This window comes from Emydura macquarii, unplaced genomic scaffold, assembly GCF_026122565.2.
Source record: "Emydura macquarii macquarii isolate MOO-44397 ecotype Brisbane River unplaced genomic scaffold, CSIRO-AGI_Emac_v2 contig_2676, whole genome shotgun sequence".
Taxonomy (NCBI): Eukaryota; Metazoa; Chordata; order Testudines; family Chelidae; genus Emydura; species Emydura macquarii.
This window is the reverse complement of record NW_027132813.1, coordinates 4181556-4205118: the sequence shown is the minus strand read 5'-3', so window position 1 is coordinate 4205118 and position 23563 is coordinate 4181556. Positions and strand designations below refer to the sequence as shown.

The 23563-nt window shown below is 43.2% G+C and overlaps 1 protein-coding gene across 4 annotated transcripts in view; it reads right to left on the bottom strand.

Moving 5' to 3' along the window:
* DAAM2 (dishevelled associated activator of morphogenesis 2) overlaps positions 1 to 23563 on the bottom strand; it is a 252754-nt gene that overhangs the window by 11560 nt on the left and 217631 nt on the right. For all 4 annotated transcript variants that reach the window (XM_067564774.1, XM_067564777.1, XM_067564776.1 and 1 more), the window contains 7 exons: positions 20513 to 20597; positions 18971 to 19077; positions 18133 to 18221; positions 17368 to 17536; positions 16272 to 16379; positions 14643 to 14703; positions 9319 to 9450 (listed from right to left, as the gene is read on the bottom strand). In XM_067564774.1, the coding sequence (XP_067420875.1) occupies positions 9319 to 9450; positions 14643 to 14703; positions 16272 to 16379; positions 17368 to 17536; positions 18133 to 18221; positions 18971 to 19077; positions 20513 to 20597 (751 nt within the window). The remainder of the gene's footprint in view (positions 1 to 9318; positions 9451 to 14642; positions 14704 to 16271; positions 16380 to 17367; positions 17537 to 18132; positions 18222 to 18970; positions 19078 to 20512; positions 20598 to 23563) is intronic.

The window sequence follows — 23563 nt, the reverse complement described above, 5'->3', positions numbered from 1 at the left end:
ATGATAGTTCTGGTCCATGGAGTGACAATCTTCCCATTCCCCACATGGGTGTTTTTGCAGAATGTGGGAGAACCAGGAGCTATACGGTTCGTATCCTGAACAGGAAATGAGCAAGAAGCCCTGGGATCCAGTCTGCAGTTCTGATAGCTGCACCGGGACAGACACTGGGAGAGGCACAGCATAACACCACCCAATCTGCGCTGAAGGTGAAAGAAAGCCCTTAACAAAAGTCGATGAAGGAACAGTTTCTTTCTGGCACTACCTGGGAAACTTTGCAATTTTTCCTAAGCCCCCCGCCTTTGCCCTTCCTGCCCAGCTTGTGCTAAGCAGTTTGCACCAATAATTATTGTTTGTTTGTTTTTTTAAAAAGTTACTCTTTTGGCCAAAAAGAAAGAGAAATTCAGACCAACAAAAATTTGCTGCAAGCTGCACAAGTTGCTTTGAGCATGACAGGACTCAAAGGAAGCATGGCAGCAATAGCAGAGAATCATAGAAACTGCACCGTGCAAAAGCATTCTGGCAATGGATGCCTGTTGTTTTGAATTCAAGCCTCATCTTTGGACACATATATTTAGAAAATGACCATAGAGCAAGTATTATATGTTCTGACTACTGGGGACAACAGTCCTCTCCCAGGGAGAGGAGACAGCCCCTTTGGAACCTGAAAAAAGGATCTCTTTGCTTAGTTCTCTCTTTATATCATTAAAGGAGGCCAATTAGCCAAGAAAAAAAAAAGAGAGGGGAGACCTCTGTAGTGCACAGACACTGCCATCATCCACAGAACAAAGAGCCCAGAACATTCCATGGCCATGGGGGACAGACCTACTCAGGGATTCCCTTCCCGTTTAACTCATTCCCGTGGTTTGCTGAGAACTAAAATGTAAGGCACAAATTAAGACCAGTGACATTCCTTCCCCACACAAAACATGCACAAAAACTGTCACTCCCTTGTTCTAGGCAATTTCCTGCCTTTTGAACCCCCACAAAATTTGCAAGACTGGCTCTTATTTACTCAAAGGTGGGCCATAATCCAAATTCTGAACTTTGTACAGTTTCTCGCAAGTACCTAACCCACAAAGGATAAAAGGTTATTGTTGCTGCAAGCATGAAGAATTGCTCTATTAGATTAAGTGGTAGAAGCTTGTGCTTTTAGCACTGGGGGTCCTGGGTTCAGCCCCTGGCAACAGCACATGATGGGCATTCATTACATCTAGCCATGGTCAGTTTTGTCATAGGAGTTCTTATAGGTAGGGATAGGAGCACCAGTGCAGAAATGGAAAGAATCTTAACATTGCTCTGGATTAGAAGACGTTGTGAAGGTGAGTGAGAGGATGCACAGATACTAAACTGGTTTAAGTCCATGGAGGGGCAGTCCCACAGACTCCGTGTACCTAAACCTTTCCTAGCTCCTTCTATTGGGACTCACAAAGACTTGGCCCATCCCTCAGCCTCTTGAATTCTGCCTACATGTCACTTGTGTGTAGTTCCCAAGTGACATTCTTAATTCCCTCAAAAGGGGGGAACCTGCATGCACTCACTGTACACTCCTAAGTACCATTTGCCCAATAGCTATCATACACTAGCTATTCTTGTTTCATCGGCAGGGATGCTCTGGTTGTTGCTCCTCCCGCTAAATGGAGTCACAGAGTTCTATTGTTAAAGAAAAAGAATGGTCAGGGAGTCTTATGAATATAACTATTTCTGGATTTTGAAGTGACGTTGAGGAAGGACTGTGCTGGATGCACTCTGACACACCTTACAATGCCACAATTGCTTATTGTAAAACAATGAAATATGAAAGGTAGAAACATGCAAGCTACAAGTATATGAAAGGTAACAAAAGAACTATGAAACAAAAGAATGGTTTATTTAATTAAATGTTTTCTCTCTGCCCCCACTCAGAAAAAGTGGTTGGAGCAAAGGAATGGGAACCTGAAGAATGGATTCCAGATGCAACTCTACTGATATGACCTTCTGCTAGCCACTTTTCCACTCTGTACCTCAGTTTCTCATTTGTTAAACGTGGATAGTGATACCTACTCTCTACCACATAGGGGAGTTGCAAGGATTAGTTAATGTCTGTAGAGTTCTATAAAGGTGCAAGTATCACTGAATGAGGCATGTTAAGGAAACCTCATCCTGTCTTCATATCTTTTAAATTCCAATACACCCTCTATTTTAGGACTATACCTACGTACCAACTGTATCAGTTCTGCAAACTTACCATCAGAACTTACCATCTCTGGGACACAGCACTGTAAACACAGAACGTTCCCAGTGCCCACCATATAATGTATGAGCAGCATGTGATGCATTAGCACCGAGTTTGCCTTAATAGCAGCTTTGAAGTGTAAAATGGTCAGGATCATGTGCTGCGTGATTATCATTAACTCCTTGCTGAAGTGGAAATTTGTGATTGCCCTACTTATCCCCGGCTGGCTGCCCATTAACTCTGCATATGTGTGTGCCTCCCTCCGAGTCTGATGTGTGCTCCTGGGCTGTCACAATTCCTTACAATAGCTGCTGGCCTTACGAGAAATGACATGTTAATCTTAATTGAGATAGTGAATTACACACATCCTAGTGTCTGAGACAGATCTGCTGAGTTTCATGTCTCCTTCTGTCAACCCCAGTCCACATCTCAGAGACTCTCAGTAAGGTTATTCTTGTCTACAAGTGTCTCCTTCATTTAGTCCCCTCCAGAGTGGGCACAGAGGTTCTGAAGATGAGTTTGCAATGATCCTCCTTCCGCCTCCATTCATGGAAAAGAAAGGTGTGCTACTACCTGAGGTGCCATCACACCTTCATCATTTGGGCCCTGCTTGTCAAAGGTAGTTGTGGGTTCCTAATAGACATGATGCTGCAGTCTCAATGGATGAAAACAAATAAATTGATTACGTTTTTATCACTTCCACTTATGATCCTGTCAATGCTTCTAACTTAAGTAGCATCAGCCCTGCCCATTACTTGAATGAGAACGCTCTACAGAAAACACAGCATGCTACAGGTAGAAGTCCTGATGATTCAGCAGGTGGCACTCTTCTCTCTGAATCAGTACTTACCCCTCCAACCCCCCACCCCCTCTCCATGGTGTAAGGTGGTGCTGTGCTGCTGGAAGTGACATCTTTGGGATTAGAACTGAGCGCTAGAATGCCCCAGTAGACAAGGCACTGCCCTGGGAATCAGAACTCCTGGGTTCTATTCCTGACTCTGCCCCTGATGCTTTCTGTGATCCTGGGCAAGTCACTTAGAGTGCACCTACAGAGTAATTAAACATTGTGGCTGGCCCAGGTCAGCTGACTTAGGCTTGAGCTAAGGGACTGTTTAGGAGTGTAGAGGTTCGGGCTCCTGCAGGAGCCGAGGCTCTAGGACCCATGAGCTCTAGTCAGCTAACCTGGGCTAGCCACAGGTCTTTAATTCCAGTGTACATAATCTGATTCAGTTTCCCTTTACGACATTAGGACAATAATACTCATGGTACCCTCTTTTGTAAAGCGCTTTGAAATCTACATATGAAAATAATTCTGTAAGTACCAAGCATTATATTGTTTTGTGATGTTCTGTGATGTCAACCACTGGAACATGGATTGAAACTTGCTTATTACTTAAGCCATTTGGGGGAAGATACATGGGCAAAGCAAGATGGAAAATGCAGTTTTTTAGGGAGGATGGGGGGTTGTAACATGGGCTGGTATATATTTTTCATTAAAATGAATTTATTTCCACAACTTATCACTCCTCCATCTGATGCTATAACAGGTCTGTAGTCCACTGCCAATTCTCCTCCCCCTGCCAAACTTTCCACTGAATTCCTCTTTTTGCCAAAGCAAATAGTTTAGACAGTTGTTTATTTTAAAAAGTTGTTTCAACAAGGAGATGGAAAACGGGACAGCAGCACACGCTCGCAGCTGAGCCCGCCAATGAAACATCAAGTGGCTGCAGAGACCCCATTGGAAGCAGCAGGAACAGGATGGGGGGGGGGGGGGGGCTATGAACAGGAGAGGAAAAAAAGCAATGATGAAAATTATCCTGGAGTCTCCAACTGTTATTAAAGGAATAGCAAGGGGAAGAATGAATTACACACCACCTGGTCTGAGCAAAACTTAAAAGACTGCCCTAGTCAAGCCACACCAAAGTTGTTGCTACTAAGACTCCAATTCTGCAGCAAGGCAGTTCAAATAAATGCTATTTTGCACTTATCAGTGGAAAGACTTCCATCGATTTCAACAGAGGTTGGACGGGAACCCACGTCTCCTTGAAACCTATTGATCATAAAGGATTTTTGAGCTAGCTCCATGGTGGCCAACAGCATTCTGGCTCATGCAATATAGACACCATGAGCATTTTGACACATTAGATAACAATTTGTCCTGGGCCATCCGCATGTCTAATTTAGTGTATGTTGGGTATGTAATTTATTTACCAAATGGCTGTGTTTGAGATGGCAAGCTTTGACATCTGTCCATGCCTCTTGGAATGCACCCCAGTTTGACTTCCTGATAGTTCATTATAGTCTCATCAGCTGACAGAAGAAACCAGTTCCAAAAGACCTGTGTTTTTAAAATGAACATTCTGTCTTTGCCGCTTGGACTACAGTATCTCTGCATGCCTTGTAGCTCTCTGCCTCTTAGCTGGATTTTTGCTTTCCTCCACTGCTCTTCAGAACAGGGCTACTATGTTTGTCAAATTTACTGGCATCCAGTGGCTCTGACCTCCCATCTCAATGATGCTCAGTGTCAGCCCCCTGCTTGAGGAATCGTTTCATCCTCAAGTCATAAAAAAGACTGAGAATGGACAGGCTCTCTCCTCCCTTTCATCTTAACCTTGCCTAGGATGTATGTTATTTCTTTGCCTTCAATATGCTCCCCTACTGCGTGACCGTAGGCAGCAGGATACTTGCTGTTGATTTTTTAGATCTATTCCAGCTTCGGTTTTGTGAATTGTAATCCCTATGATAGGGATCGCATCTGAATTATACATAGTGCCTTTCTTCCAGAAGGCTCCAAAGTGTTTTACAAACAGATTTCTTATAAACTATTCACACAGGGCGAAGTTCACCCATATGCAGAGAACAGACACAGTGCCATTACTTCACTTCAGTTCTATCATCAGCACTTATGTGGGACTTCAGTGGTAGAGAGGCCTTACGGGATAAATGTTGTCCCTAGTGAGCAGGAAAGTAAAATTTACACCACGGGGAGAAGTGGTGAAAAAAATCACATTGATTTCACCTCAGCATTTGCACTGTTTTCCCACAAAATTTTCTCAGGTGACCCTCAATCTCGTCCTGTTTTCCCTGCAAAGAAAGCAATTTTTTTTCAACTGGATCAAACTTGTGAAAATTGGTGATAGGTTTCAGGACGGAATTTCTCTCAATTCCTCTGGCTCTTCCCTTCCTCCCCCCGCCCGCCCCACAGAAGAGAAATGGCAGAAAATGTTCTCCCTTGATCAAATCTATGAATTCTCCTAAAAAACTCACAGATATTACATTGTACTGAAGGTGAAAAAGCCAGCAGCAGAACAGTGCCCAGCTCTGTGAGTGAGCCTATTAAGAGAGCCGGGGCCAATGTTTCAGGCTGATCTTAACCAAGCATCTGTTTTGTGCATGCATGGATGATTGTGATTAAAGCATTTCACTTGCAAAGATAGGGACCAGCATCTGAAAATCTTGCCCTTAAACTTAAAACATCACTTCCTCACTGTGACAATGGCACCAACTAGTCTTGTCATTCTCTGCCTAAGCAAAGAGGCCATAGACTGAATGAACCACATGAGACTGAACCGGTGGAGCTGTGTGGGGAAATCCGCAGTACCTGCTCCGTGGGTAAACAGGGGGCTCTGGTCTACTGGCTATCTACAATGTTCCAGGTAAAATGTAAGGTGTTCATTTTGACCTAAAAAGCCCTAAAATGGCCCAGGATCAATCTTAGAGACCGCCTCTACCTCCATGCCATACTAGATTCATATTGAGCTTGAGCCCCACTGGTGTAAAAGAGCAAAGGCTGCTGGCAGGATGTCCTCCACAAAGGACCTTCAGCTTTGGTACTCGTTCCTTGCCTCTAGTCCCAAATAGCTTGAGTTTATTGCCCTCCAGGACAGGCTGTAAGGCCCTTTTTTGTATCCATTAGCTGTGTGGACATACGAAGGCTTCGGATGGAGCTTTTGCTACCAGATCATTGCTGGTTGGCACTGCACTGATTTACAGCTGAAAAGAGGCTATTGGAGTTCTCGGTCTGATAAATGAATATGGAAGAAGCTGACGGGAGGAAAGGTTTGTAGGGCTCCTTTGGAGTGGATTTCTTATTTAAATAAATACAGAGCACATTTTGCCAGCACTAAAAAGACACTTCAAAAATCACTTCTCAGGTTTGAAAAAGATAATTTGTGTTGTGTTTAATCCAAGCTCAGGAAAGATGGCTCTGCCTAACACATCCCAATCAATTAGCCAGTACTATATTTAGAAAAATATTCAATCCCTGGTGTTAAAACCAGGGCTTCATTATTATTAAAATCAGTGAGCCAGATAATTTCTTCCAGGGCTCATTAGGATTTTTTTTTTTAAGTCCTTTTTTTTGGGGAGGGTTTCATTTCTAGAAATCAAAGGAACAGGATAGTGCGATCTCTGTGTGTTCTGTCCTCCTATTTCTGCTGGGCAGTTGTAGTGGGTTTCCATGGCAGGGACAGAGCTCACGATTCAGCAAACACAGAGAGCCCATTGAGAATGGGAGCTGTTATGGGCTCCAGGAAGCACATCTGGTTTTTTGAGAATTTCCAATTTTGAAAAAGGAGGAGGAGGAGGAAAGGGAAAAAAATGAAGCGAACATGAAAAATAGCAAAGTGCTGGTAAGGACAGACCGTTCTCTTTCAGGAGTCCAAGGCAGCTTAATGCCAGTGGGAGAACCAAAGCTCTAGATTCAGCAGAAGCTGGAAAGGCATATGTTCAAGAATAGTAGGGGTGTGTTAGCAGAAGGTAATAGGGAATGGGGGAGAGGTTTCTTAAGTATGTTATAATCATTAAAATAAAACTTCTCTTGTTAAATGCTTTATGTTGGCAAATGTCGAAAAACGTGTGCAACAAGTTCCAGACATGTTGGTCCGGCTGTGGAGAGACTCTCCAATTATCCTTAAAGCAACAGGGTTGCATTTTTCCTGCTCCGGCCTGATCAAGGAAATGTTGTGGCCCTGCCTTGGAATGAACGATTTTATATTTTTAACCCACTATTGACCCCAAAAATAAACAAATATGCCATAGTCAGTGCATGTTAAGGGAATCGATCACTTCTGTGCTACATCAGCCATAAAGGGGGAATTCTATGCAAAGGACATTTTTATAATGATAGGTAAAATGGTTTATATACTGTAGGAACTGATGCAAAACCCTTAGTCAAAATTTATACTGAACTGAACCAGAGTCTTCTTGAGGGTCGAAATGTCTGCTTACCTCTTGCCCTTCCCCAGCTCCTGCTTTTTCGCACCTCTGTAGTTTTTTGATCCCAGACAAGAATAAAATCAAGGTCTAAAATACCCCAAGAATGGAAGCTCTGTTAGGGAAGCCATGCTACAATGAAATTGGAGGGTCTGAAACATAAGCCACCCTTCCCCCTGACATAACAACTAACCACCACTTGTTGGGACCTTGTGATATCTGTGATGTTGTGCTGTGAGGCAAACGCTGCAACTTGGAAAAGCCAAGCCATCCCCATTGTGATGAAATGTTATGTCAGAGCGATGGCACAACATGGTGACAGGACACTGACCACAGAGTTATTGAGGAGATTGTATTGTCCTGATCCTCCTCCAGCATCATGCTTGTCCTCTGAAAATCAACCAAGTTACTGATATTTTATTCACAGTTCAGCTTGTCCTCTCACAGCCTCTCTGCAAGCTACTGACACCAGCAATGGAAACAAATTGATCCAAAGGAAATAACTTGCTTGCTTTGGACAGCCAACTGCTTTTAACATACCAGCCAACCAGGACCAGTTTGCCATTACATGCTGTTTATTTTAGGACTTATTCTCTTTTAAACATTTCCATATCCTTATGAGCTTTTCATATATGTTCTTCCCCATTCAACCAAAACACTGAGGCATTAATGCCAGCTTCTAGTCATCAGCAAAGAGCTGGCACTTCTACAGAGAAAGGGCACTACTATTAAAGAAGCAAGTGCAAGCTGATGACAATAACTGAATATTGATACATTTATGGTACTTTTTAACATGAAGGATCGCAATGTATTTTGCGGATGTATATATTTGAGATCACCCACCTACCCCTGAAACGTAGTCTCCTATGGGCTGGAACCCAGAAGCCATTCTTGCCCAACAACCTATACACTTTTTTTTGGGGGGGTGGAGGGGGGGGGGGAAGAGGACTGGGGGAGGAGGAGGAAAGGAAGCAAAGAATTAACTTCTCCAGTTGAAAAATCTCTCTGCCATTACATCAGCAGAATTTAGCTAAATTTGCTGGGATACCAGATCCAGCAACCTTATTCTTGAAAAAACATACTATGGGATCTTTAAGAATCAAAAGAGTTTGTGGCTTCTGAGATCTCATAGTAAAGACAGGACTCCAAATAACACAGTACCTCCTTACACCATGTGACAAAACCCATGATTGCCATTCTCCTCGTACACACCATCCTCACCTATAAGCTCTAGAGAAGAAAAAGATTCAATGGGCAGAACATAGGAGATCTGGGCTGTATCTGTCCTGTGAATGGTGTAGATAGGCCAAAATCATTACCTTTAATCTGAAATTCTTTGAATATCTCCCCTCACCTTGCCGTCATCAGTGTCCTGGAATCTTAATCTGCTACTTCCATTTTTGCTCCAGAGTAAGGTTTCTGTTCTCCAGAAGATCCTGACCCAAAATGGCCAAAATCTCTCAAGATCAGCTTGCAAGATTCAGCCTCTGCCCCAGATTCATCCAGGAATCTGAGGCCCAGTCTAGACCTAGTCCAAGCCTGAGTGCTACCTCCATGGCCCTCTCTAGAGAATAGAGGACTTCAATTTGTACTTTTCACTAAGAAAAAGATACTTCTTTCCTTCTCACATTTTGTGCTTCTGTGTCTGCTGGTTAGGGATGGATCCTAATCAAGGTTTCCCTCCCTCCTCTTACACACAGAAATATGGGGTGCACAGTTTGCCCCTTGTTCTCACTAAGCCTATTCACTGGGATCCAAAGAAAGCAGAACAAAGGAACTTTCTATCTGTCAGTCAGCAATGAACCACAGAAGGTAAGTCCTGAGAGCTGCTGGCTGAAAGATGCAGTAGGTTACAGTCAACAAGCCCCAAGCACTTCCAAGGGTTTTCCTACCTTGTCCCTAGCCTCGTTCAGAAGGTCTTCTATCTCCGAGAAGCTGAAACTTGCCACAGTGATGAAGTCACTCATGACAGGCACAAACCTGTCCCCTGCTTCCCGCATGCGTCTCTTCTGGTAGTCCAGTTCCTGAAAGAAAAAAGATCAGAAGCATTGACTGGCAGCTCCCAATGGTTCCTCAGTGAGAAGAATGGGGCTGAGTAAGTCCAGTGGTTTTGGTTAAAACAGAGCATGGTCTCTCTCCCAATATACCCATCAGCAACTACAGTTCACAATCGCCCCTCAACCCTACTTACACATACTCAAAGGAAGAATCTCCATGAGATGGAGGCAAATCTTACTTGTTATCTCCTGGATCCTGGAATAATAAAAGAGTTCTATGCTATCCATCTAATTTATTGTATTTCTAAGGCACCTTTTAGTATCTAAGTGCCACATATCTGAGACGCTACAGTTTTCCTTATACTTAAAAGAACCAGGAACTCAGATAACAGTGTGTGGTAACTGCAAGTAAATGCTAATTTATTTAATAGTGCTGTGGTATTGTGGATCACAGGGAAGGGGTTTCAGGAAGCTGCCCTGTCCTGGAGCTGGGCGGATGGCAGAAAATATCTTCTGGCGAGCTGCTGAAGCACACTGGCTCTTCAGCAGTGAGGAAGGGCAGCACTGCTTCAAGCTCACAGGGGCATTCTGAAGTTTGCCAGTGTTTGCCCCTAATTAATATCTGCAAAGAGCTTTGAGATCTTTATATGAAAGACATTATAGAAGAGCACAGACTGGTTAGTGTTCAGACACAGAGTTGTTCAGACATGTAGTAGAGTAAACACGGTCTTAGATGTTTGCCTTGGTCTTATTTTTAAAAGTTTTACAAAACACAACTGAGGTACCAAGATTTGGGTTTTTACTGAGGGATACTGCAATATTTCTTTTATGAGAAATGAAGGTTTTTGTTTATGGAATCTGCTCAAAAGAATGATCAATATGGCAATTTGCTGGCCCACTGGTTAGAGCACTAGTCTAGGACTTGCGAAGCCTTGGTTTAAGTCCCTTCTGTGCCACAGACTTCCTGTGCGACCTTGGCCAAGTCACTTAGCCTTTCTGTGCTTTAGTTCCCCCCGCTGTAAAATTGGGATAACAACACTTCCTGGCCTCCTAGGGGTGTTGAGAGGATAAATACATTAAAGATCACGAAGTGGTCAGGCACTGCAGTGATGGGAACCATATAAGTTTCTTGGATGGATAGATAAGATAGCTGGATTGACCATATCCTTTGTGTCACCAACAGCAAGGGGAGAGGAACTCAGTGACAGAAGCTGGGAAGCATTTCTCATCTCACTAGGATACTGGTTTCACAATCAGAAGAAAAACTTTTAACTATTGAGTATTTGATCAAAATTTACGTGCTTATACATTAAAGCTCTCCTTCCAATTACTGAGGCACCATTTCAGCTAGATGGAAACCAATCCGCAGTCTTCAGCACAAGAGTTTGCATATGCATACCACCTCCCTAGGTCTCCAAATGCACCTTTTCAACAATGGCTGCTTATTGATGGAGGCCAAGAAATGCCAAATTAAATTTTGAAATTTAATCTCCAATGTATCCTGCATGATAAGCAGTGTGTCTTGAGAAGTGAGGTTTCCAACAGCTGGACTGAGCAATAAAGGAATGTGTCCTGTTTTTAAATCACAGTGCAAGCCCTGGAAAGCAAAGGGTTACAAGTACCTTCAAGAGCAGCTGACTGTGAAACTATTTTTAGTCTTCTATTTTTATGGGGCCCTAAAGAATCTTCTCAATCAGTGGAGCCAGGACTGTGGTGAGAACACTTTGGAAGGTGATCAAAAGTTGCACCTTCTCCCCCACACCTGACAATGATCTTCTATTGTTGCTCTAGTGTTGCATTTTAAGTGCCAAAAATGTGAAACGAACAAGACTGGGAGGTTCTGGCAGCCCAGACTGAAAAGCATCATGCAAGGGAGGACAGAGTGGGGGATAGTGACTGAATGGGAAAGGGATTTTGCCCCATAAGGTCACATACGAGAAAGTGGAGGAGAAGCAGATGGAAGGACAAAAGGGCAAACAACCCACAGAAGAAAAACAAAACAAAGCAGGTACTTGCATTTCAAGGAGGGAATTGCCTGCATCAGCCATAACTGGGGGTCCCTTCAAACCATGAATCCCATGTCAGTATTTGCTTTACAGGTGCTTCTTACCTCTGAACACCCACCCATATCAGCAGCCTCTGTTACTAGTGCTTCCTCCCAACTCAACAATCCACACTAGGTGTGGAGCTTTTCATCCAGGAGGAACTGATGACAACTCACTGAAGTTAGTAGGATGGCTCTGGGGACCAGTAATAAGACACAGAACCTTCCTTCTCCCTGGTCACCAATTAAAATCCAGTCCAGGTGAAAGAGGATAAAAGTCATTACCATCTACAGGCTGTTTGATGACATATAAGAAATTAGATGGTGGGTCTCATTTCCTTTCCTAGCAGAGAAGTGTCACAGAGATAATCATGCTTGCCACCAGTTGGCCCCTTTGTTGGCAATCTCAAGTCAAAAGCCAAAAAATTAATTGGCTATGGAGACTGAGCTTGCTGTCATGACTAGAGAGGAAGGGTCTCTACAGGCAATGTTACGGCACATTGGCAGGATCATGCAGGGGAAGCTTGCACTTTTACTGATGCTTATTGCACCTCTTGAGTGCCTACATTTTGGTCTTCAGCACACCAGTCTGGCACCTTCCAATGGCATTAAGCTGACATGTTTTAAAACAAAGCCAAGCCCCTTATCCTAAAGATAACGAGGCACTGAAAGGAAATAAACCATCCTTAAATCGCTAACCATGACTGACAAGGTCAGTGACAGCTAAACACAGCAAGGGTCTCATTGCATTCCAAACATCTCAAATGCTTTCTTTTACCTCTATTTAATGTCATCATTGCACTCATGTCCCACAGTCAGTACAGGACAGTCAGTGTAGGATTCATAATTCATGGCTTGCAAGCCCAGGGAGAAGAAATTGGGAATATGCAGCCATGCAGCTGTTAGACGAACTTAGGCGAGAGAGGATATAACAACAGTAAGACTTGGCACTTACATAGGACTTTACATTTTCAAAGCTCTATGCAAACATTAACTAGCTAACCCTCAGAACACCCTGTGGTAGGTAAGAATTATAATCCTCATTTCACAGATGGAAGGTAGAGAGGTTAAGTGACTTGTTGAAGGCCACACAGAAAGTCAGTGGCAGAGCCAAGATTAAAATGAAAGACTTCCTGGCTCCAAGCCCTAAACTCAGTCCAACAGACCACATTGCCTTACACAACACCATGCTGCCTCAGGATGACTGAGCGTATGTCTACACTGCAATAGGGAGGTGTGATTGCAGCCCATGCAGACATACCAGAGCCAGCTTTGATTAAACAAACAGGGTTCTATGGAAATTACGCTACAAACCCACAGAAATGAATAGAGAATGGGATCCTTCATACAGGTTTCATAGAATCATAGAAGATTAGGAAGGGAAGGGACCTCAGGAGGTCATCTAGTCCAACGGCCTGCTCAAAGCAGGACCAATCCCAATTAAATCATCCCAGCCAGGGCTTTGTAAAGCCAGGCCTTAAAAACCAATAAGGATGGAGATTCCACCACCTCCCTAGGTAACCCATTCCAGTGCTTCACCACCCTCCTATGAAAATGTTTTTCTTAATATCCAACCTAGATCTCCCCCACTGCAACTTGAGACCATTCCTCCTTGTTCTGTCATCTGCTACCACTGAGAACAGCCTAGCTCCATCCTCTTTGGAACCCCACTTCAGGCAGTTAAAGGCTGCTTTCAAATCCCCTCATTCTTCTCTTCTGCACACTAAATAAATCCAGTTACCTCAGCCTCTCTTTGTAAGCAATGTGCCCCAGCCCCCTAATAATTTTTGTTGCTCTCTGCTGGACTCTCTCCAATTTGTCCACAATCTTTCTGTAATGGGAGCCCAAAACTGGACACAATACTCCAGATGTGGCCTCACCAGTGCCGAATAGAAGGGAATAATCACTTCCCTTGATCTGCTGGCAATGCTCCTACTAATGCAGCCCAGTATACCATTAGCCTTCTTGGCAAGCAGGGCACACTGTTGACTCATATCCAGCTTCTTGTCCACTGTAACCCCCAGGTCCTTTTCTGCAGAACTGCTGCTTAGGCATTTGGTTCCCAGTCTGTAGCAATGCATGGGCTTTTTCTGTCCTAAGTGCAAGACTCTTCTGTTGCGTAGTTATTGTTTACATAGGCGTGCGCAGCACACTTCATTAGGGTGTGCACACATTACCTAGGGAAGTTGCCCTGCGTCTTACCCGCTGCCAGAAAAATGTCCTTATGTTCGGCGGCAATTCGTATCGCACGCCAGGTCCTTCCCCGCCGCCGAAAAAACTGCCAGCGTTCTTATTTTTGACAGCAGCTCGCATCACCGGTCACGTCATTCCTCACTGCCGGCATACTTATTTTTGGCGGGTATCTCAAGCCCTGCATTAGGGTGTGCCTGGGCACACTCAGCACACCCCGTGCGCACGCCTATGATTGTTTATTTTTCAGGAGGTTTCTAGGTTGAGGAACAATTTGCTGACATAAAAAGCTGAACCCCTGGATCATTTACACCAATGCCTCAGTTTTAGCCCCTGTGACATAATAACCTTGGGTGGAAGGGTTGTTTTATCCAAATGCAACGCTTTGCATTAATCAGCTTTGAAAGAGTTCTCTGCACAAGTTAACCAGAAGCTGAGGAAACAAAGGTAGCAGAAGCCAGCTTAGAGGACTTCTAGCAACCATGGGAAGAAATGCCATTGCATGCTGTCTTGCAGCTTCTTTATTTAACATTTCATCCTGGTCCCCTCTGTCTAATCCATGCTTTCCTTCTCCCTCCCTGGCAGCTCCTTGGGTTGCTGGCAGACAGGGAAGGTTATAATTGTAGTGTATTCCCCACCTGTTTACTCCTGTCCCAGAGGGGCATGTGAGACACCTGCTAAGCAACCAGCGTTTCCTCAGCACAAAGCAAAGAAAGGTTTATTTTCCTTTTTGGTGTGTGCGCCATTTGTCAAACCATCTCTCACTCTCCAGCCCCAGATCAAACGAGCCTTTTGTTAAGGCCGAAGTCTGCTAGGATCATCAGCAGGAGCTTTGCGGGAGCAGCTTTTATTTATTTTTCCCGGTGAACTCATTGTGCTTAATGAGAAAAGAAAAGCCCCCTTCTTTTCTCTCAGAAAATATAGTACCCCAAATCCCACGTGGGACATTTTTAGTATGGAGATTTGGAAATCTTGACATACTTACAACCTCAACGGCTTTCAATCCGGTCTTTATGTTGTTAACTTCCTTCTCCAGCTCCATCAGGCTGGAAGGGAGACACAGAGACGCAGCAGTTAAAACAAAAAGGGCAGTGTTACACAGAAATACAGGAACTGCTCTAGCAGAACAGACCACTGGTCCATCAAGTCTGGGATCTTGCCTCCGGCACCAGCCATCCCAGCTGCTGGGAACTGGGGGAAGGGGTCTGTGCTGCCTTTTGTATGTGATGTAAAATCAAGGTCCTAACTGCTTGTGGTCAGATTAAAGATTCCATGGTATTTATGGAAAGGAGAGAAAGGTTTATCCTCAGAACATCTGTCACAGGAGGCAAGATACCCAGCTCGTGAATTTAACCCAGCTCTCTAGCACAGAATGCTAGCCACAGGCCTGGCTTGTGATAAGTGCCTGACTCACAGTCAGGGAGCTCAGCTTCAGCACACACATAACAATGGTCTTAGATCAGTTTTACACACCATTTTCTCCCCCACTTAACTACAGAATCCCATTAGGGTCAAACTTATTACTGAACTATCCATTTGTCATGCACTATCCAAATACTGTGTTTTGACTTTTTCATCACATAGGAGCCCATATGAGCCAACATCCTAGGTTAACACAATCTTGGCCTAATGCTTACTAACAGATAAACTCCTACTAAACTGTAGTGTTCTACTGGATATCTCTTTAGCATACAAAAGTCAGAGTACTTTTCATTACCAGTAGGAGATGAAGTCTGTCACCTCTAAATCACTGGTTAGAAATTGGTTGCTGGTTACTAGTGAGTGAAAAATTGTTTCTCAGACTGTCAACCAATTCCTTAGTGAAGAAGAGTCTATATCTCAAAACACACCATCAGCGCTGCTGCTAATTAACATCTAAGGGGCCCCTGGGAGAACAGTATTTCTCTCTTTATAACATGCATTTGTTTTTCTCTTGCTTTTCACAAGCTATAGAAGTACCAGACCAGCTCCTCAGACAAAGAACAATGGCTTGGCAAATACTGCACACAGGTATTCTGAAACAGAGCTTTGGAAAAACTCCAAAGTAGTTTTGAAGGTAGTTGAAACCTTTTTATTCATTTTCCACAAATATCCACAGGAACTTTTTGGTTTACAACAAAAACTTTAGTGAAAAGTGAAAACTATGTCTGTACAAAGGTTTGCATGGACTATCTTGAAAATGGCTTCAACAGCCTGGGACTTATTCACTGTTTTTTTAAAACAATCTCCAACTATTCAGCATGGAGCAGACACAATATTATATGACTTAGGTTACCAATCGCACAGGACAAATAGTGAATTACAAACCACAAATCGTTTAGTTATGGTGAATAGTTCAGGAGTATCATACAGGTTGGGACATGTTTGCATAAAACTCTCAAGGATTTCACAAATGACAGAGACAGATCCTCAACTGGCATAAATCAGCATACCTTTATTGATGTCAATGGAGTCATGGCAATTGACAATTCCTTACTTAGGAATACACCAGTAGAGCAGATTCATAAGCAACTGAGGGTCTGATTGAAAGCCCACGGAAATCAATTGAAGTCTTTCCATTGACTTCAATAGATTTTGAACCAAGACCCAAGACTGACAATAGCACTGGACTTACTTGACTTTTGCTGCTTCAGGAAGATGCTGCAGTTCAGACTGCATGTCTAGGATATCTGGGTAGTTCTTCTCAAAGATCATAATTAAGTAGTGCAATAGCGTAATATTCCTAAGATAAAAGGACACAAATAAGAAAGGAAAGATGTTGAGGGTAATGCAAGCCATCGCTTAGGGTTTGGTAATAGAATCTGGTATATCAAATGAAGTGAACTTCCAACAATGAATCAGCAATTCTGTAAATGAAAGGAAAGTATCACTGATTAAAAAAAAATATTCTCCTAAGAATCATTCCTTTCAAGAATTAAAGGGAGCTGGGACATGGGGATGCCATCATATCTGAGGAGGACATTCCAGTTATGGAAACTCAGGCTCCGCCAGACCAAAGGAAAAAACTATCCACGCAGTAGTTACACAGGGAACCTCAGAACGTGTATACGAGAAGCACATAGCAGTAATTAAAATAGAGTTCAGGTTTATTGGTTTAATGTCTTTTAGATGGGGGATTAATTCCATATGACTTCTTACTGCAGTTACTCAATCTGTGACAGCCTAAAGCCATTCCCCATGAAGCTGTTGTCTCATCAGAACCCAGCAAAGGTGGGTACAGCCTAGTAAATACCTCCACAGGAGACATTCAAGGAGAAGCTAAAGTGCTGCAGGGTGATTGATTCAGTAGGTGGCATTCTTTCCTTTGAGTCATTACGAATGCCACAGAATGGCGGAAGGGGACATACTGTACTGTTAGGGGGACTGCGTTTTGGATGAGATGGAGAACTATGGCCCTGGCTTCTTGTGATTGCTAAAGATTTCAGGTTGCCAGTTTCTAAAGAAATGACCCCTGCAGTTTCTATTAGCTCTGGAATCTTAAATATATGTAGTGTTGCTGTATGCATTAAACAATTGACAAGTTCCACCCAAGATGTAACTGCATTGCAGTGCTGAATTAATAGTTTCTAAAGCACTTCTGGGTCCTACAGAGTGAAAGCACCATTGAAATGTAAAGGTAAGACATCATTTTAAATTCTCTACAGTATGTCACCAGAGGAAGCAAGATCCAGCATGGTAGTTTTCATTTGCTCAGGAACTTTCAAGTCTACCTGTCTATGCTGGATTTGGTGTCTGCAATTTTGTTCAGGCTGGAGACTTTGAAGCCATATGCACTTCCCCTTTGGCCCTTGTTCATGTAATTGCCAAAAGCCAGGACCACCTCCAGGAGCTGCTTCAAGCGCTTGCTGCGGGTGAGCTCTTTGGAGGCCAGAAGAATGGCTTGAAAAGAAGTAAAAGAGGACGTAAGGTTACCTCACAGCAGCCTTTCTGAAGGCATTTATCCCCCAATTCTAAGCATTCCAAAGCACAGTCGTAGGGATCCCCAATCTCAAAGCGTCCAGTCCTGGGACAACGTCATTTGAAAATGCTGACTGGAATATGCTTGCGTACTCACTGTAATATCCAAGAAGGGAAACCTTGGAACAACTTAAATACCCTGAATGAGTCCTATCTTCCCCTCCTTAAAAAGTGTACATTTACAGAAGAGAACCAGGGACTGTATCTGCTGTTACAGCCACACCTGATGGGAAATTACAGGGATTGGGGCTGTGAAGGAAGTCTGACACTACAAAAGGGGCACATTGATTGGTGGTGGCTCTGGGGTACAGGACAACTTATAGGGCAGCAGTCAGGAGACACACTGCAGTAACAACTTTATTGTACCTTCGTATATACTGACAATGTTAGCTGGTGATCTTGCCTTGTACTGACTGACGCTCTAGTAACACAGCACGTACGTAGTGCTTCATATGTGGCTAGATCTCTCTGACACTCCATGCCCCTTCACCATCTCCCAGCAGAGACCTTTGCCGTACCTTCCACTTTTGGCTTGCATTCTGCCAGCCTCTCTGGGAACTTCTTCTTAAAGAATAACGCCTGCAGCCGCTGCTGGTAGTGATCAATCCTACATGAGGGGAAGCAGAGGGACATCATGACACCCAGGCTACCTCTGAAGGAGCCTTCAGAAACTCAGATTCAGCACAGGTGCAATTCATTTTATGTACATCTTAATGGTACAAAACCAAGCCAGAGGTGGAATTGCTGAAGCATATAAAGGCCTATTGGACCCAATACCAGTCGGTCAGTACTATTACTCAGACTGAAGAGCTTATAGTGGAAGGACACAGAGCTTTGTATTTTAATCATATCTCATAAGCAGCTGGAAGGTTTCAAATCTCTCTCTGAAAGATGCATTTTTATAGTAGACTCCAAATGGAGTCAAGGGAAAAAAGAGGTCCCACCCAGGAGAGGTGACAGGTTGGGATAGGGAAAGGGGCAGATCCTAATGAAGGATGGAAAAGAAGTGTATGATGAATCCCAACCAGGCGATCCAGCAGTTGAAAGCCAGATCTGAACATCTGTGTGCATGATCAGTGTTGGATGAGTGTGACAGACATGTTCTGGCCAACTCTGTGATTCTCCCAAAATGCTGCCCAGAGAGAGTTCTTACCACCAAGAAATGCTTATATTCAAATGATTTGAAATGCCTTCATCTTGTGGGCGTCTGGCAGCCCCGGAGTGTAATGCAGTGCAGAATCTGGCCCACAATATCCTGATTATTTTCCATCAATGCCACATTATCCATTTTCTATCACAATTACAGCAGCTTCCAAGAAACCCCCAGGACATTTTCTCATCATATGTCATACAGACCTGCTCATTTCATAGAGGAATCGATCTGCCCGGGCCATCCGGTCAATTTCGTGTTTATGTTCCTCTAGCAGGTCGATATCGCTCTTCTCAGGAACAAACTTCAGCAGCTAGAACCACAGATGCCAATCAAAAACCAGAAAGAGAGAAAGAGAGACACAAACACCTGCAGATGGAGCGCGAGACCATGTGCAAAAGAGAGTGAGTGAATTGTTCTGCTACTGTGAGGAAGCGCTGCTCTGATTCCCCCAAGTGACTATAATGTCAAAGCAATGCAGCTGTGGCTACAAAAGGGACCCTGTTAAAACATCTGCTTGCTGTTCTGCCTGTATTCTTCCTCACTGACCTCCGTAGATCCTTTTTTGTTCCAAAGGGTCTTTCCCATTTGTAACTAGTAGGTGCCAAATTCTGCTCTCAGTTACACCAGTGTAAATCTAGAAAGAACTCCTTTTACTCCCACAGTAGATTTACAATGATGTAAATGAGAGAAGAAACCACCCCTCTGGGTGTAGATTATCTATCCCACTCACCCTAGAGTACCACACAAAGCTACAACTATCTCTATCCTGGCCTGCCCTGCTCTGCAGAAACAATAAACAATATCTACGCCACTGTATATATGCCTGACACAGGCTGCTATTCATGTACTGACCTTAAAAGCTCATACTTTGACAGATTTTTGACATATCTGGTGGGAGTCATGCTTCAGTATTGTCTTTCACACACTCCAGCCCACACTCACAGGGAGCAAATTGCCTGTGAGGAGCACCAAGCAGCGGATCTGCTTTTCATCATTGCTCTAATATTTTCTCTCAAGAAACCAACAATCCGATATCAAGGCACAAAGCACCTTAATCTCCCTGTGACCGCAGGGGAGCTGGGCACAGAGTTGTAAAATATCAAAACTTTGTGTATACAATTAAACACGAAGATCAAGCATAAAAAAGGGACTCTCTCTTATAGAGGGGTCAGAATAATAATACTTTGCACTTTTTAGCTCTTTTTATCCAAGGAGCTCTAAGCATTTTACCCCCATTTTACAGATGGGGCAACTCAGGGAAAGAGTGAACCAACAGAAGAATTGAGAATAGAACCAAAATCTCCAGAATACCAGTTTGCTGCTCTAATCGCTAAACCAGGAATGAAGGAAAGGAGAATGGTCAACACAAGAAAGGAGAAGTGGATTGAGCAGAAGAGAAGAAGTTAAGGGAAAGTAGAAATTAATGAAAGAAATACTACTACTAATAAAAAATCATAACCACATATATATCGCTCAGGAAACTTAAATGAAAATGTAATAGAAAAACAGACTGAACCAAACTCTTCCAGGTATGACTCCATCAATCAATGGGGTTACAACAAGAGATGAATTTGGCACACCGAGCAGAATTCTCCTCTTTTACATTATGTCTCAGGGCCAAATTCAGACCTACTATAACCACTTACCCTAGGTCTCAAATAGGCCCAATGAGCTGCTCCAAGAGGAGAAACTGGCCCGTTATCCTTCAGCCGACTATTGTAAGTAGTAATTGTGATTCTTCTCACCTGTTCCAGCATATCTTTGGCCAGATCTTCTTGTTCATCCATCTTCAAGATCGCCTGTTTGATTTCTTCATTGGACAGCTTCAACCTTTTAACAGTGTTAATACTGCCCCATTAGTAAATTGGACAATACAAAAAGCCCTCCAGAAAGCACAAGGAATGAAAGACTACATTGACAGCTTCAACACAGAGCCCCCTGTGACACACACTCCCATGCTTTGCCAGTCTAAAGAAGTCAGTCGCCTTGTTTAAGATGATCTAATCAATTCTGGTGTACAAAAATTTTCCAGATCATAATTTTTCTCCTCTTCAGCTAATCAAAGCCACATCAAAGGCAAGAAGAGAATAATAATCAGCTCCTCATACATGAGAATTCCTTTTATCTTCCCTCATCTCAGATACCTTCATTTTCAAACACTTTTACTGCTCAAAACCCTGTCTACATACCACTGAATCTGACTATTAATCTGTGCTTCACCTCTGTGAATATTAAAGCATCTCCAAGGCTACTGAGTAATGGTGGCGAGCCTTCCCTTCTGGATCAGGGAACAGGTTTGTTTTGCACAATTGTATTGGTTTTGCTTGATAAATTCACCATGCTAGCATTCACAGCTGAAAAGGGAATTGACAGCATAAATGTAGGCAAGTAATGACTTATTTGCATCTCATCACCCCTCAGCAGTTCTAGCCACTGAAAGATAGGAGTTCCTGCACCAGATGGACAAGGTGGTAAAATTATCCTCCTCCTCTCTCCAGACTCTGCCCTCTTCTTTAGAGGTCTGCAGTTAATCAGTCATTGCAAAACAAGCAGGGCTCAGTGAATTGATCAAAGAGCCTTTTCACCTCTAGGTCACCAGTTCAAATCCAGTGCAGACCAGCAGCGATCAAAATTTGCTATCACATAATGGCTGCTTGGTGGCTTGCCTGAAATACGGTTGGTGGCCCACAATTCAGTTCTTAGTGAACAGCTGTCCACATTACAAGGTCCACCCACCATGCTTGGTTTCTCCAGACTGAACGGAGCACAAAGGGAACTTCCATCTTACTCCCAAAGAAAGTTTCTACATAGGGGGTGAAACCCGGGCCATAGAGGGTAGAGGGGGAACTTTTGTGCGGAAAGGACTTCAGTCTCCATGGACTTTCTCCAATCAGTGCATTACTTGGTAACATTTAACAGAAAAAAGAAAATGAAAAAATAAATGAGTCCTGGGGCTGATGAATGCAGCAGAATGTTTTTGTCTTCAGTGCTGAGAAACATCACAGTAACATTTTATGCTGCTATTGCCATTTGAATGGGATCACGTTTTTGGAACTATGCAAAAGCAAATGTAAATGCTTTATTTTCACAGACAGGAAATATTACTAAATCTGTGAAATTTAAATCATTTTAATGTTGCCCAATATAATCAACAGTTGGAAACTAAAATATGAATCAGCAGACATTCAAAAGCTTTTAAAAAATTATGCCTAATAACTAACTTCAGCTATGCTGTTCCCAACTATTCATCCAGTCTGTTTTAGAAATGGGGCACAGGGCAAATTGCCATCACGAAAGGTAAGGAAACTAGATTTCCATACAAGGCATACAGTTGAGCCATAGCTGGAAGAGATGGGAAGATTAAAAGGCTTAGAAATGAAAAGTTGGAAAAAACATTCTACTTCTAGGTTACCAGTTTGACTAAGTTCGACTCAACACGGGGCAACTGGGTGAAATTCGATGGCCTGCATTAAACTGAAGGTCAGACTAGATGATCTAATGGCCTGGTCCCTTCTGCCCTCAAAATCGATCAATCTTAAAATCTGTGATTCTATAAACTTGCTAGTGATCAAAACCTGTTACCACCTGATGGCTGAAGAGTCTAATGTGAAATGAGTTGGTGGGTCTCTGCCCAGTTCCTAGCAGATACACACACATTGTGGCTACGGAAAGTGATGGTTTTGTTTTTCTTGAGACTGCACCATTATATTTCTAGGAGTCTGCTCTCTACAAGAGATAGCTACCGTTTTGGGAGGCAGAGATCATACAGCCTGTTACAGAGGAGACACACACACGCTGTGCTCTCACATGGAAACCTAACTTTGTTTTTACTCTGATTTTCAACTTGACCAAAAATAGAAACAATTCCGGCTGAGAAGATATGGAAAAACACAGCAGTCATTATATAGACCATCCTTCTCAACTGGCACCAGTTTCAACAGAGAGCCAAAAACTGGACTGACAGGTTTGAGCTGGGGAGGTTCATGTTGCTGCTGGTCATTCTAATCTGGCAGTGGCCTAACTGAGGACTTCAGTTTCCAACTCCATTGGTTTGGCACCTGCCACCAGCAGCAAAATCACTTCAGGAATCTTTTGTTCAAAAATATTTGAAAGCCCCCAAAAGACAGACAGCTACACAAATACTGATTGTTTGGATGCATCTGTGACCAACCACTAGCAGGAAAACATCTGGTGTCGTGGGCCCAGCCCACACTAGAGACAGCCATGGAGCTTGCCCAATCATCCGCAGGGAGGAAGTTTAGCTTAGTCACTTGCAAGCCTGCAATGGGGTTGTGAAGCCTGCAGGTGGGCACCCCAGACTATTACAGAGCCAATTAAATCTGATAAAAGTGTCTCATCAAAACGGGGTTTCTTTTTCTGTTGGGGCAGTAACTGCTTATAACTCTTGAAATCTCAACAGCACAAATACAGTTTTCCACAGTGAGAAACGAGCTGAACAACTGGCCCAAGGGCTGTTAATCAAGTGATTCTCATTCTATTTTCAAAACTCCTGATCAGCCATGAAGTAGATCTGAAAATCGCCAACAGTAACATGAAACAGATGTGTTGCTGTTAAATAGAAACAGGTGAGCTGATTAAACAAGAACCTAAAGCAGATGCGTAAAAGCTTTCCATTCAAGAATGAATAGAGGTTTCCCTGGCGTGTGGTACAGACACCAAATTAAAGTGTAATTATGGCCTGAAAAGTGACACTGTAGAAATTACAGCTCAGCATTGGATCGCTATTCTCCAACATCAGTGACTTTCTTACCAACTCTCCAGAGCCAAAGTTTATT